The sequence below is a fragment of the Rutidosis leptorrhynchoides genome, chromosome 9 (assembly GCF_046630445.1).
Source record: "Rutidosis leptorrhynchoides isolate AG116_Rl617_1_P2 chromosome 9, CSIRO_AGI_Rlap_v1, whole genome shotgun sequence".
Taxonomy (NCBI): domain Eukaryota; kingdom Viridiplantae; phylum Streptophyta; class Magnoliopsida; order Asterales; family Asteraceae; genus Rutidosis; species Rutidosis leptorrhynchoides.
In genome coordinates this window covers 322276679-322292229 of record NC_092341.1, presented here as the reverse complement: position 1 = coordinate 322292229, position 15551 = coordinate 322276679, and the positions used below count along the sequence as shown (strand labels likewise).

Sequence of the window (15551 nt, the reverse complement as noted above, 5' to 3'; positions counted from 1 at the left end):
TACCATTGAACTAGATCCTAATTTACAACCAATACACAATACACCAATAACTTTTGACTAAACTATTACAACCAAATATACACATAATCTATTGAACTAAAACAAGACCAATGAACGTGAACACGTGAAACTCTCAAATCAAGATCCCATCTGACACCAAAGTCGACATCAAGACCTCAAAGAAGACTCCAACACAAGCGATTGTAACCCACTGCAAACCAAATCAACACACCGGAAAAGGAATCCCCATCTAAACCCAATCAACCACAACCCATCACGTGCAAGTCCATAACAGACATACGGATGCTAAAACATCCTTAAAAACCTGATGCCCCTGCACTATCTGAAAAGCCAACAGTCGTGAAGAGCAGGAGGGAAGTAGAAGCTAGGTCAGATCAGCAGTGGCGCGGGGAAAAAAGTCGTTGACGAAGGAATTTGACGAGGAGAACCGACAAGGTAAAGAGAACAACCGGGAACCCGACAAAAACACCGATGAACCACCGTTGAAACATGCTCTGGAAACCAAGAGGTTGTCGGAATCTACACCACGAGCCGTCAAAAAAGACCAGATCCAACAACCCAAGCGAGCACCATACCTTCGTGTACAAATCAGTGCTCAAACCAAGGGCCAAAAAAGCGAGAAAAAATATGGTGATGGATGCGTAAAAAATCCGGTAAGACCACCGGAAAATCAAAGAAACGAAAAAGAAAAAAGGGTCGGAGAATAAAACGGAGTTAAACCCACCACCATCCAAAACCACCACCATTTTTAGAATACTGATGAGCACCGGTATTCGCTGCCAGAAACACAAGCGGCAGTTGACAGTAGAAAGTTTAAAAACCGCCAAATCGCCGGTCAAACAAAAAGGAGAACGGCCAAACGAACAGAAGTAAAAAAACGGAAAGAAGGAAAGGCAACGGAGATACGGGCCACCGGCAAGATGCCTGTGGCGGGACTCGGGAGATGAGGAAAGCAGGCGGAAGGGGGTTGTTTTTGAATTATGGGGAGGAGTGCAAAAGGGTGAGGAAAAGGTGTAAAGGGGAGAGAAGTAACAAATGTTCTAAGGAGAGATGTTCTGAGTAATTAACAAGAGCAGACAGCTTTATTTATGTTGTAGAAAAAAGAATTTTTGATTCAAAAAATACCAACTTACACTCACAACCCATCCACCATTTGAATTTATACATACACTGAATACACACAAATACAATATAATATAATACAAACAAATAAAGAAAATTTGCAAAAGCCTCAAACTGTTGATGCAATTGATGCCATGTCCCTGTTTGATCTGTTGTATTTCATGTGGCTTTTAACCAGCTGTCCTGCTGATATGGCAGACATCAATGACAGCTCCCCAGCCAACACCGAGCCAGCTACTATTCTGGCCAACAGCCTCGCGTTTGATCCCGGCGACTCCATGCACGCACCCTTCACTCCAAGCAGGTTCAAGCACGCTGCTTGTGACGCTAGTTGTGTCCCTCCTCCAACCGTACCAACCTATAACAAATAAATTAAAAAATAAATTAAAAAAATAATCCAAACACCCCTTACAAGAAACGAAACAAGTGCTATCAATACAGATGAATGATGAATACCTCGATTGAAGGCATAGTAACAGAAATGTGCAGGTCTTTCCCATTATTGATGGCTTCCATCATAGTTATGCAGTGAGAGCTCTCGATGTTTTGGGCAGGATCCTGACCAGTGGCTATAAAGATGGCAGAGACGATATTCGAAGCATGGGCATTAAATCCACCAAGAGAACCAGCAATAGCTGAACCAGTAAGATTCTTAAGCATGTTAAGTTCTACAAGGGCAGACACTGTTGTTTTAAGCACCTTTTTCACAACATGTTCAGTAATAACTGCCTCACATACAATAGATTTACCACGCCCTTCTATCCAATTAACCGCAGCAGGTTTTTTATCCGAGCAGAAGTTCCCTATTTAAGCGTACCAAGATTGTATTATAATCCTTAACACACTTAATTTATAAAACAAACTTTGCCAAATGGGCATGCATTGGAGGATTATTGGTTCCTAGCTACCAAACTATGAATTGCATTGAATATTTAAGAAAAGTTGAAAACTTTACCTGATATACCAATCACATCCATGTCTGGGAAATCATTTTGAAGAAAATCTAATACATTTTGGACACCCTTTGACACCATATTCATTCCCATAGCATCACCCGTGCTGCAAGTGAATCGGATATATAGATTTTTCCCAGCAATTGAACATTGAATGTTTTGGAGCCTAGCAAATCTGCTCGATCTGTTTATACCAAAGCATAATAGTATCAATTAAAGATCACAAATCATGAAAATTGTACATGGTGACCAACCCACGTCAGCTTTGACAATCACATGTTAATTAAAAGGATCTTTACAAACGGACAAGAAACAAAGTAAACATCACCCCATAGGCCGTATCCCATCATCCAATCGTCATTTGACATATCTAAAGAAAGAAAAACTTCAATGAAAAGATAACAAATCCGCACATAGTCAGAATATACGCGTCAAGAATAGCTATCAATATCCGCTTCGCACGAAGCAGATCTTAATATAACATCTTACATAGCAAGGAAATTGTACATCTTTAAGGTTTTAAATGCATACACATCATGTCATTACGTCATGGCAATAGATGCTAAACATATAAAAGAGACAAGAAAGATAAATGTCATTCATAAACATATAGTGCAAAAAAAGTTAAGCTTGAGCTCACCTAACAGCCACTCCAATAAACTTATATTTGTTCAAAAAAGTTACCATATATCAAAACCATTTAAGGCATTGTTTGTAGTAAAATTGGGAAAACTAAATCAATTTTTAAAGTCGCGTACCAATATAAAACAAGTAAATGACCTTACTTATTAAAAATGATGCTCAGTGTCTCAAAATTGATAGCATCTTCCAAATAGAATTTAAGTTGTGACGCCCTCTCCGCCGTAGCAAACCTAACAACAGGTGCTCTAGTCATCCCATCTTTCAACAAAACCGCCGTAGCACCACCACACGCATAAATCGCCTTACAACCTCTATTCGTACTCGCCACCAAACATCCTTCCGTAGTGGCCATCGGCACCATATACTCACAACCATTCATCAACAACGGTCCAGCAATTCCTACAGGTACTTGAACATATCCAACTGGCATTTCACAACACTGACCTAAAATCGATTCGTAGTCAAATTGTTCAAAACCTAACCCTAACAACGACCTCCCCGTCGTCCTTTCCAACGCTCGCCGTCGAATCGAAGCAGCTCGATAACAATCTCCTAACTTCGATTCGAGAGCGTAGGACTGAACCGATCCACTAATCACTGATTCAATAATCTCATTGTCATCTTTCGACATGCAATACACATCAGGTGCAGACAACACTGTATTTGTATTTTTCACTGTATCTATAATTCTAGGTTTAGATATGATAGATTCAGTAGAGTTATGATTATGATTAATATTATCATCGTCTAATTCTAATTCATTTTCATCACGTGAAGTGCTAATAAAAGATTGAACGAAATCGATACCAAAAAACCCTAGGAGGTAAATAAATGATGCAATGAGCGATAAAATAGCGGCGAGTTCCGATAAGGTGACGACGTGAAGCGGCGTAGAGGAACGAATCTTATCGCGCCACCTGTGAAGAAGATAATAAGAAACACAAAAAAATAGAGTGAAGAAAATGCCGTTAGTTAGGTATAGCGGAAGAGGTAATGCATCTGATGCTTTTGGTACAGGAGATGGAGAACGATTGACGGAATTTGTACGGTTGTTGTTGTGTTCGGAGGTGATAGATTTGTGGTGGTGGTTGACGGTGGTGGACGGAGGTTTCGGAGGAAGTTTACGGCGGAGATCCATCAGTGAGTGGTGGTGGTTGAATTGCGTAGTTTCGGAGGGAGGGGTGAGTGGGTTGTTATTGTCGTGATTTAACATTTTTTTTAAACTCCTTCTAATTATAATTTATATAAATATAATTTATAATTTATAAGTAAGAATTAGATAGATTTATTAAAGCTAGGTGATATTTACAAACACGTTTTTTATAGATACACACACTTTTCAATAATGTTCCTACAATAAATTGTAGTAAAAAACTTGTGTACTATATCATTAAAGGGCAGTTTAGTAAATCTATGTGAATTTATCAAAAATGTGTTTGAAAATATCAGTTCCTTCATGAAATATTCGTTAATTGGATGACGTCGCTATCCGGTGCTAATAAACTTCACGTGGTTGTGCACTCCACCCACACACCTATGTTCCCTTTCAAAATTGTTAACTGTTGATACTTTTTATGTCACAAAATCCTAATATGTTCAAACATGAATTATCACGTATACCTAACTAAATTTCTAGCTGGTAGTAACACAATTAAAAAGCAAAGGAAAGTGGATGACCCTTTGATAATGAAGCATCTTATCATGTATTTGATGAGGTGTCATGTTTTTAAAACATGGTTGGTGTTGTAGTGAAGCATGTTATCGTATATTTGATGAGTTGTCAAGACATGATTAGTGTTGTAGTGAAATGCCCTTTCGAAAAAAATAGAGAATTAATTGAATATTTTCATGTTTCAATTAAAAACAATTATGAAATATATTGGTAAATCATTACTTTAACCTTATATGATAATCGGACTCTATTTCTCTATTCAATGTGGGACGAGTTGTTACGAACTGTTCTATTTATATTTTTGACGTCCTCATCGGGCGGAAAATACCCATGGACTATATCCTAAGAGATACACAAGCAATGTATCTGTCATACCCTTATACCCTTATAGGCAAATGTAATTATAATATGAGTACATGTAACATTAATAGATTATTCTTTCTAGAGCTTTATTTTATATTAAAAAACACGAGTAAGTTTTATCCAAAAATGATTGGTTACAAGTTTGTAAACAATGAAGGGGGGAACAAGAAGAATCCAAAGTCCACAAATTAGAAAAGGAAACTCATTTTCACATGAAAAGGCGAAAAGCTACTAATTCCAAACCACAAATACATCACCAACATGTACCTTGTGCATTAGAAGTTATAAATTAACCACCACATAGTACTCGGATCATTTTTCACCTCTAATAATGAATGGAGATGATTCTCACACACACTTTTTTAATTCTCATACATCAATTGAGTTTTATTAGAAGAGTAAAAAGTTAAAATAGGTGTGTGAGGATCAAAAAAGTGTGTGTGAGAATATCTTCATCATGAAAGGATAAAAAGAAATCAGTTTTTATTTTATTTTTTCTCTTTTGACTGAGTTTCTTGATTGTGATCAAATCGTCCTTTTTGCCAGCTCATCCTAGTTCCACTTTTCTCCTCCTTTGCTGTCACAACTAGTTCACTGTGTCTATGTGTACTTGTATATATATATATTTATGATTAAATTTCGAGAGATATTCTAACACACCTTTTTTATCCTCACACACCTATTTTAACCTTTTACTTTTCTAATAATACTCCATTTCTTTAAATTGGTGTGTGAGGATCAAAAAGTGTACGTGAGAATATCCCTTAATTTTACAACCTATTTATAAATTTTTGCTTATGAAAAGTCTTGATCAATCCTGACCTTTGTTCAGCTTCAACTATTTTATGAAAAAAATGTTACTTTTTTCATTTCATTTTTTTAAATAATGGGCGTTGTAATTCTGTGATAAAGTTTGTATCTTTTGTTCAACCCAAATTGACTTCAGAAGGAAAATCGAAAAGGGTGTTGTCATTTTGTGTAAAAATGTTACCTTTTCTAAAACCAGCTTGATTGAAGTTAAAAGAAAGAAAGGGGTGTTGTTAGTTTGTGTAAAAACTCTACTGTCTTTCTTGAAACCCAATTTAACTTGAGAAGAAAGAAAGAAAAGGGTGGTGTTGTTATTTGAAAATTTGTATCCTGTGTTCAAAGTAAATTGATTTAAGAAGAAAGAAAGAAAAGGGTGTTCTTGTTTTGTAAAAAGATTGTGTCTTTTTTGTTACCCAATTTGATTTGATTAAACAGAAAGATTAAAAAAAAGGTATTGTTTCATGGCTTCAATTCCTGGAGGTTTGAGTTCAGGATCAAGTTCAAGTTCTGGGTTTCAATCCCCTTTTGGTGATACAACTTTTACTAAAGTGTTTGTTGGTGGGCTTGCTTGGGAGACTCATAGTGAAACCATGCGCCTATATTTTGAGCAATTTGGGGAGATTCTTGAAGCAGTTGTCATCACTGATAAGAACACTGGCAGATCAAAGGGTTATGGTTTTGTGAGTTTTATCTTGTTTTTAACCTTTTTATTAGGACCATAATATAACAAAATAAATTATAAATATATATAATATAAAAAAATAATTGGTCGGTATCCAGTTATACAGTCCATTTATTTTATTTTATTCATAATTATCGTGTTATTAGACCATTCCTTATGCTAATAATGACGCCCGTAAAAGCTGATTAGGCGTATAACGACGCTCAAAACATCCCTTATGGGGAGTCGATTTTAGTCGTTTCGAGTGGCGTTGTGCACTTTTATAACGGGATAAATAACAGCCAATCAGATTTTAACACATCACTTTTATACTGTTATATTATATTATATTATATTTCATTCAGTTACTAATTATATTTTACCATTTTACCCAGTCACTCAAAACTTTTCAACAATACTTCCCACAATATTCAACCATAACAACCTTCCAGAAAATGACACGTAATAGTCATCCCATTTAAAATGCCTCCACATCATAATCAATATAATGGATGATGGGTTGGTATTAAAGATAATATAGAAAACAATTGTATCCGAAGTGAGTGGCGACTTGACTATCATTTAGAGTCTAAATTGAATTTCAGAATGGAAATCTGATTCTACCATTCTCGTGGCGTCATGTTTTTTTTTTCTTTTTTTAAGGCCGGAGGTCCTCACGGAAGCAATCTCTCTACCCTGGAGTAGAGAGAGGAATGATTTTCCCTTTCTGTGGGTGGAGAATTTTTTTTTCTCGACAAGTGGTTAGAGAAACAACTTCTTTTCCAACGCTAGGATAGAGGAAAGATTGTCTACATCTCACTTCCCCATACTTCGCAATTGCGGGATTGGGTTTTGTTGTTATTTTAATTGTTTCCAAAGTATTTTGTAATTCGGATACTTTGAGGAAATGGTGTTGTTATCATATGGATTTACTTCACTGTCACTAGTCTAATTCTAATGCTACTTAGGATACAAATTATAATTATTAAAGATGTAAAAATCTATTTCAAAACTCACATTTACCCCCCTCCATAAGTTACATAAGTTTTGAGGTGTTTATTGTTATCAAGTGTTTATTGAGGACAAAATATTTTCTTGCTATATCTTCCATTGTTAGATGCTATTATAGTTTGATTATTGATTTATTGTGGAGTTCAAGTCTCAAGTTTAAATAGAATAACGTAATCACGGGTCATTATAGCTATCAAGATGCTGCAACATAGCATAGCTATCATATATGTTATCATAGTTTTGGACAACGTATCATATAGTCGAGTGACATGTTTTGCATGGTGGTAATTTCATGGAGAATTTAGGTGACGTTTCGTGATCCCGAATCTGCTGAAAAAGCATGCATTGATCCAGCTCCGATCATTGATGGTAGACGGGCAAATTGTAATTTAGCTTCACTTGGACGTCCTCGTCCTGTTTTGTCTTTTGGTAAGAAGTTGTTATAAGAAAACTGATTATCGAAATAAATGTTGAATTACCAAACTAACCCAAAACACATCGATTAGTTAAACGAGAGCTAAATCGATTAATTATTTTTACATAACAATCTAATTGTGTACAAAACGAGTTTAGAAGGTTGTATGTATTAAAATTACACTTGGGCAACATCTGACCTGTTTGATTCGGAGGCTTGTTTCCGCTTTAGTTAATCTATGTTATTTGATCCATTCAATCTGTTTGATATAAATATAACCCAAATTGACCCATGCATAGTAAATCATAAATGGGTCAGTATTTCCACCTTCAAAGAATATGTTGTCCTTTTGTAAGATTTGTATGATAATAATATATGGTGAGATGTATTCTACAGGTATCTATAGATTGCAGCGGGACTATGAATGAAAGTACTGCTACTTGAGCGGCACACTTCTAGCCTTGCAAATTACTGGTTTTGCATTCTTGAGGTACGCATTAGGTTTAATTTGTTCGGAGGGTTAACTTAAACCCTTAAAAATCTACTAAGCAAATGCGCGTTGGTAAATAATAAAGAACATAACTGTATAACATGATTGTATCGGTATGATCATGCTTAATTCACGAACGAACTAGAGAAAATATCTTATTAAACCGCCTCATGAAAATAACTTATTATAACTACATAGAGTTCTATACAGATAGTTGAAATTAGTAAACGTGATGCATAATTTGTCATTGTACTGCCATTCCCTAAATTTGATGTCATATTAGTCGTCCACTCATATGGGGCCGAATTTGACAAGACGAAGTCGTTCATATATGCTTATCGTTTAGTCTCAACCTTACAACGAGCTTGTATACTTATTGCTATGAGATATTTTCCACGATATTTGAAGAGAACACGTGAGTTTGCTTTATAAAACCAAGAATAGGCAAGTGTTGGTGACACTTATAACTTTATGAAGGTTTTTTTAGGTGGTGTTTTGGGTACGTGTATCAAAATGGACTTCGAATGCTGTAAGTTGTGACTTTAATGAAGATAATTACTTCATAAATCTTCATGATCAATTTAACCAATTATTTCTCAACAATTAGTTTCATTGTTGGAGATAATCGGTTAAGGAAATGCAACATAGTCTCACATCGAAAATTGATAGAAAGAAATGTATGTATATAAGCTTATGGGAACCTCCCTCTATCACCAATTGGTTTTAGAGTACTGTGGAACTCATGAGCTTATATGTTGTACCATAAACAATCCTACACGTGGTATTAGAGCCGGGGACGTATTTGTCTATGTAAAAAGATAAGTAAAGAGTAAGGGGTAAAGTAGATAAAAAGTACAATGTGATGATGATATTTCTAAAACTGTGTTTTTTTTCTGTGTACAATTAAATTGGGATGGAGGGAGTATTATATAATGCCTACTGACCAGGTTGTAAAAGCCACTAGTCGGGAATAGGCGGTCGTGACCTTGTAGGGACTAATTGGGAACGTTGACCAACTTTGACTGTATTTGACCTGCTTTGACCGAATAAATCCGACTTTGACCGGTTTGACAACTTTGACTGAATAAATGGGTCAAGTCGGAGACTACTCAGACTACCTCATAAACAAGCCTTGTCGGGGGACTTTTACAACAATGCCTATTAAAAGATTTTGAGTTAGAGACAATAAAATATTGAATAACAGATAGATTAGGTACTTTTGTGACCTTTACAGTATTACTAATGGTGGGAGACACTACTTGTTCAGTTGTTTATAGTTTTTTCACATGGGCTAGGGACCAACTTCCATAATAAAAATTAAAAACAGACTTTTTGTTCATATGAGTGACAAAAGTACCAGGGGCGGATTTGGACATGTTCTAAGTGTGCCGTCGCACAAGGCCCCTAATCCATAAGGGCCCAAGAATCACCCAACATATATATTGTAAACAAATTGAAATATGCTAGTACCCATGATATTATTATTGTTACTGAATTTATTATTATACATATGAAAATTTTTGTTATTTAAAAGGCCTTCTTTGTATTTTTTGAACAGGGCCCATAATTTTAACGGGACGGCCCACAAAACAATATTGAATAGTACGTGCTAACAATATTGAAATGTCGCTGAATAACTACTTGCATAAAGAATTAATATGAATGTATGTTATTTTAGTAAAATGACTTTGGTTGATGTTTTATGGTATGCAGGTCATATTGACCAAAGAGATCATGGATTGGGAAATCCAAATTAGTGAAAAGACTCATTTGGCCCTCTAATGCTCTGACAGCGTCACGAGGGTCAAGGAAATCGGCACCCGAAGCTGGAATAGGTTTCTGGCATGCATTTGCATACACCAATCGTGTGAAACAAACAAAGCGTGTCGTTTTGTGTATATGCATTGGTTACCTTCTACTATGACATGTATTGATGTCGTTTGTATCGTAGTTAATGTTTCGTTTGTTCGTGTCAATTGTATTTAAAACTTCTGGGACCTGATTTTCAGGGGTGGAAATTCAAGATCATGATAGTTAAAATATTCGTCAATTGTATAATGTAACATAACGCGCGCCTAAGATTGGCTCACGCATTGCTGCAGAAAATAATTTAGCTCAATACCTTAAAAATTGTTCTAGTAGTAGATATGAACCGTGTCTTTCACAATAATAAATGGTTCCGCTGTATACAGTGATACTTTTTTAATAGTTTATAATTATAATACACAAATCGAAATTTGTTCGAACTTTTTATTGCTGTAAATAACAGAAAGAAAAAACTAAATAAATTAAAGAAAAGTTAAGAAACAAATTTAATTAAAAGACAAACTTAAAAAAACTAAATAATAAAATAAGTTATTAAAAAAACCTACATGTTTGAATAACATTCGAACCATGTAGCATTATCCTTAAGTGAAACAACATGCTAAATAAATGGGAGTTGATCCGTACACCACCTTGTTTTTGTCATACACCACCAAAACAATTATTTAGACAGTTTTACCCTTCCGTTGATAAGTTAAGGGGAGTTGGTGGTGAACAAAAGGAAGGGTAAAAATGTCCAAAAAATTTATTTAGTGGTGTATGAAAAAATAGAGGTGGTGTACGGATCACCTCCCTAAATAAAAATTTTGCATCAATTTTTCATGCCATTTAATATTTTAACATATATGTACAATTCATCCAAATATTTAAACGGTGAGAAGAAACACATTCTCCACCTTGTCAACACGTACAATTCCATGTGTCACTCCTTAACCAATGACATCTTTCATGTCTTCCAAGTTCCAACATCTTGATCCAAAAATTGGATCTCCTTCTATAAATCCTCATGATAAAATAGAACACAAATGACACAAACAAACTCAACTATAACCAAAAATAAAATAAAAAAATAAAATGAGTAATTCAGACATGGTGGTACACTACGGTGGATGCCACTGCAAACGTGTAAGATGGCAAGTCAGATCACCACCAAACGTAGTTGCATGGGACTGCAACTGCTCAGATTGTTCAATGAGACGAAACACTCATTTCGTTGTTCCATTTCAACAGTTTAAGCTTTTGGGTGATTCTAAAGATTTCATTACGACTTACACTTTTGGGACTAATTCAGCAAAACATACATTTTGTAAAGTTTGTGGGATCACATCATTTTATACACCAAGGTCTAATAGTGGTGTTGCCATGACGTATACTTGTGTTGATCCTGGGACTCTGAGTCATGTTGAAGTCAAGCATTATGATGGCGTGAATTGGGAAAGGTCACGTGCTATTCCACATATGAATTAAACTAGTTTACTAGGTTTGCGTTTCATCGCGAAGCGCGTAAATTTTTGTTTGTAATATCAAATTGTTTACGCGATTTAGAATAGCGTATGCAATTTCAAATTGTCAATTATGACAATGCAATTTTAATATGTAATGTTTAATAACGATTATTATTAATAATAATAATATTACAATAATAATATATTTACATTTTTACCAATGCTGTTTTTGTTGGTTAACATTTTTGATTTCTAAAAAATATATCAAATGGTCACTTTTAGTCCCTATAGACCAAAAAGATATATATATATAAAAAAAATAAAAAATTTGTGAGTCAGGTCAGATTGAAAAACGATTTGTACAGTAAGTTAGCCCATTAGATGGACCAATAATATTCGTTTTTTTTTGTTAAAATCGGTAGAGAACTTAAATTGGTAGAGAACTCAGGATTTCGAAAAAAAATTAAGGTGGACGAACATTTTCAGCCTTGTTTGAACATAAATTTTTTAGTATACAACTGATCTGATTTTGAAGCAAAGTTGAATCACATTTAGAATGATCATTTATTAAAAGCAAAAGAGTTATTGAAACATAAATTTTTTAGTATACAACTGATTTGATTTTGAAGCAAAGTTGAATCACATTTAGAATGATCATTCATTAAAACCAAAAGAGTTATTGAAAACTGAAAATATACTATGTAAGATAGGATACACTTTCGAAAAAATGATATGAAAGAATAAATTTTACTTCTATCCGTCTCAAATATATTATTTGTTAATTGTTTTTACTGTATTAGATTTATGATATACTGTAATGTAATTAATAAATCTTTGTTTTTTTTCCCTATATTTAAGATAAGATAAGTTTGATTACATAAATTTTAATTAAATAACTGGAACTAATAAAGAAGAGTTGAAAGAGAAATGTGGAGTAATATTTATTAATTACTTTTTGCAAATGAGTAATCATTTTTTTTAACGACGATTTTTTGACATCAGTAAATCATTTATTTCAACGACCCTCATCATTTGAACGTAACACACGCGCTCGGCGGAAACCCGAACTCGATCGACGGTACCCAGGAACATGAAAGTTTCCAGCCTACAATCTAGAAGCTCACCTTCTAGATGTTCAAAGTAGCCTTCTTTGAACACCATGTAGAAGAAGCAAAGATGAACACGATGACGGCCGCCCACCATCTCCGTTCACACCCTTCCACCGCCATAGAATTTTTACTATAAATAGAGGTGCAAACCTCAATTGTAAATCATCCCAAATCATTCAGAGAAGTGTAATCACAACCTAGAGAGTGTGTGTGAGCTTGAGAGTTTTTTTTGTAAGAGTTTTGTAATACTCTGTAAATCTATTCTTGTGAGTAATAGAGTTGTTTTTCTCTCAAATTTATATCTCCCAACGTCCAGGCGATCCCCTCTTCGTAACAAGTGGTATCAAGAGCTTGGTTAGAGACGTTGGTTGAGTTTTTGGGTTTTCTGAAGTTTTCTCAAAATCCAATTTTGAGTGTACCATTGGATTCGTCTCGTCGAACCGAGTCCAACGCAAAAAACGGCGACTTAAACGGAGTTATAACGAGCCCAGAAAATGCGGTCAAAATTTGGTCAACTCGCCGGAATCTCGCCGGAGAAGACGACCGGCGCCGGAATTTTCGCCGGAGAAGACGATCACTGTAGCAATTCACTGTAGCAGCTGGCGGCACTGTAGCAAGTCACTGTAGCGGTACTGTAGCAATTCTGAAATTTTAAAATTTGGTCCCTGAAATTTTCAGAATTTCATTTTTTTGGTCCCTGAAGTTTATAAAAATTATAATTTTGCCCCGTAAGTGGAATTTAAGCCGCGAAGTGTCTATTCTACCATTTTCAACCGTTCCGGACGTAACGGTGATCTCTGTTTTCTACAATTCAACCCCGTTTGTGTTGAAAAATTATTTTTAAGGTGATAATGTCCACAGAAGAGTCAACATCATCTTCCGGAGCTATGATTATGCTCACAGCAACAAACTACACGCTGTGGAAACCTCGGATGGAATATCTCCTCAGCTGTAAGGATTTGTTCGATCCTATTGAATTGAAGGGTATAAACCCTGATTCTGCCAAAGAGAAAGAGTGGAAGAAATCAAACCGAAAAACTATTGGTCAGATCCGTCAATGGATTGATCATAATGTCTTCCACCATGTTGCACAAGAGACAGACGCATATGTCCTCTGTAAAAAGTTGGAGGACATGTATCAGGCCAAGACTGCTCGGAATAAAGCCCTGCTGATGAGGCGTTTAGTCAACATGAAGCTCAAAAGTGGAATTTCAGTTGCCGAGCATACCAGTGAGTTTCAGAACTTGATCAACCAGTTATCGTCTGTAGAGATGCCGCTTGGCGATGAAGTTCAGGCGCTACTGCTACTTAGTTCCCTTCCCGATAGTTGGGAAACGCTGGTAGTAACACTCAGCAACTCAGCCCCGAATGGCAAACTTACCATGTCAATGGTCAAGGACGCCCTATTCAGTGAAGAGGCAAGGAGAAAGGACATGGGCACAGATCAGACCCATGCCTTTGTCACAGAGAATCGGGGGAGACAGCGAATGAGTAGCAAAAATAAATGTAGAGGCAGAAGCAAGAGCAGGGGCAGGTCAGCTGATGGCAGAAAACCAACATATAAATGCCATCATTGTGGATTAGAGGGAAATATGAAGAAGAACTGCTATAGATTGAAAGAGGAACAAGGTCAAAGTAGTTCACAGCCGAAGAATAAGGGTGGAGAAACATTAGTGACTATCCCTGGTGATGTAGCTTATTGTTCAACCCATGATGAGACATGCCTTCACGTCTCACGAGAAGATACAGAATGGGTGGTAGATACTTCAGCTTCCTACCACGTGACTCCATACAAGGAATACTTCACAACATACAAAGCTGGAGACTTTGGAGCTGTGAAGATGGGAAATTCCAGTTCCGCTGAGATTGTCGGAATTGGTGATGTCAAGATAAAGACAAGTTCCGGGAGCACAATCACTCTGAAGGATGTCCGCCATGTGCCAGATCTTCGGCTGAATCTACTTTCCGGAGTAGCTCTCGATAAACAGGGCTATGATAGTCATTTCAGTAGAGGCACATGGAAATTGTCAAGAGGCGCTATGATAGTCGCTCGAGGACACATTTGTGGCACACTGTACAAGACTCATGTGAAGATCTGCACATACAGCATTAATGTTGCAGAAAAGGAGGCTTCACAAAATTTATGCACCAGAGACTCGGTCACATGAGTGAGAAAGGGTTGTCTACCCTAATAAAGAAGGAGCTTATCAATGTAGACAAGGACGCTGCACTAGATCCTTGCAATCATTGTCTGTTTGGTAAGCAACATAGAGTCTCGTTTAATTCCTCTTCAACGAGAAGATCAGAGTTACTCAGTCTGGTACACTCTGATGTTTGCGGTCCCTTAGAGGTTGAATCAATTGGCGGCAACTGATACTTTCTAACGTTTATCGATGATGCTTCTAGAAAGGTGTGGGTATATTTCTTGCGGACGAAGGACCAGGTGTTCGATTACTTCAAACAGTTCCATGTCATGGTAGAACGTGAGACAGGAAAGAAGTTAAAGTGTCTTCGATCCGACAACGGCGGTGAATACTCTTCCAGGCAGTTCGATGCCTATTGCAGATCATATGGCATCCGACATGAGAAGATGGTCCCACGTAACCCTCAACATAATGGTATAGCAGAAAGAATGAACCGAACAATCATGGAACGTGTTCGGAGCATGCTCAGTATGGCTAAGCTGCCAAAGCCATTATGGGGAGAAGCAGTCAGAGCCGCTTGTTATTTGATCAACCGATCTCCATCAGTACCACTGAATTTTGAAGTTCCGGAGAAACTTTGGTCTGGAAAGGATCCATCATACTCTCACTTAAGAGTATTTGGATGTTTGGCGTACGCACATGTATCCAAGGAGCTCAGGCAGAAGCTGGATGCAAGGACCACTCCATGCATATTCATAGGCTATGGAGATGAAGAATTTGGATACAGATTATGGGATCCAAAGGAGAAAAAGGTGATCAGAAGTAGGGACGTGGTGTTCCATGAAAGCCAGACAATAGAAGATATTGAAAAG

General features: G+C 36.4%; 2 protein-coding genes and 1 pseudogene across 2 annotated transcripts; 2 read left to right on the top strand and 1 right to left on the bottom strand.

Annotated features, from left to right (window-relative positions):
* Window positions 1–1150: 1150 nt before the first annotated feature.
* Window positions 1151–3934, bottom strand: LOC139867091 (3-hydroxy-3-methylglutaryl coenzyme A reductase 1-like). Its single transcript, XM_071855418.1, has 4 exons — window positions 2882–3934; window positions 2099–2280; window positions 1600–1946; window positions 1151–1501 (listed from the first exon to the last, which is right to left on the bottom strand). The coding sequence occupies exons 1-4, from the start codon at window positions 3874–3876 to the stop codon at window positions 1253–1255; spliced, it is 1773 nt and encodes a 590-aa protein (XP_071711519.1). The 5' UTR covers window positions 3877–3934; the 3' UTR covers window positions 1151–1252.
* A 1649-nt stretch (window positions 3935–5583) lies between these two features.
* Window positions 5584–7698, top strand: LOC139869030 (probable RNA-binding protein ARP1). The gene is made up of 2 exons (XM_071857361.1): window positions 5584–6260; window positions 7558–7698. The coding sequence occupies exons 1-2, from the start codon at window positions 6042–6044 to the stop codon at window positions 7696–7698; spliced, it is 360 nt and encodes a 119-aa protein (XP_071713462.1). The 5' UTR covers window positions 5584–6041.
* Window positions 7699–11055: 3357 nt separating this feature from the next.
* On the top strand, window positions 11056–11448 carry LOC139869029 (uncharacterized; annotated as a pseudogene).
* Window positions 11449–15551: the final 4103 nt, after the last annotated feature.

Excerpts from the sequence above, each read along its gene's own strand:
- LOC139867091 (XM_071855418.1), bottom strand. The coding sequence starts at position 3,876 with ATGGATCTCCGCCGTAAACTTCCTCCGAAACCTCCGTCCACCACCGTC. Across the intron at positions 1,947-2,098 it reads GGATGTGATTGGTATATCAG|GGAACTTCTGCTCGGATAAA; the intron begins GTAAAGTTTTCA and ends ACGCTTAAATAG. Across the intron at positions 1,502-1,599 it reads TTACTATGCCTTCAATCGAG|GTTGGTACGGTTGGAGGAGG; the intron begins GTATTCATCATT and ends TATTTGTTATAG.
- LOC139869030 (XM_071857361.1), top strand. The coding sequence starts at position 6,042 with ATGGCTTCAATTCCTGGAGGTTTGAGTTCAGGATCAAGTTCAAGTTCT. Across the intron at positions 6,261-7,557 it reads GATCAAAGGGTTATGGTTTT|GTGACGTTTCGTGATCCCGA; the intron begins GTGAGTTTTATC and ends TGGAGAATTTAG.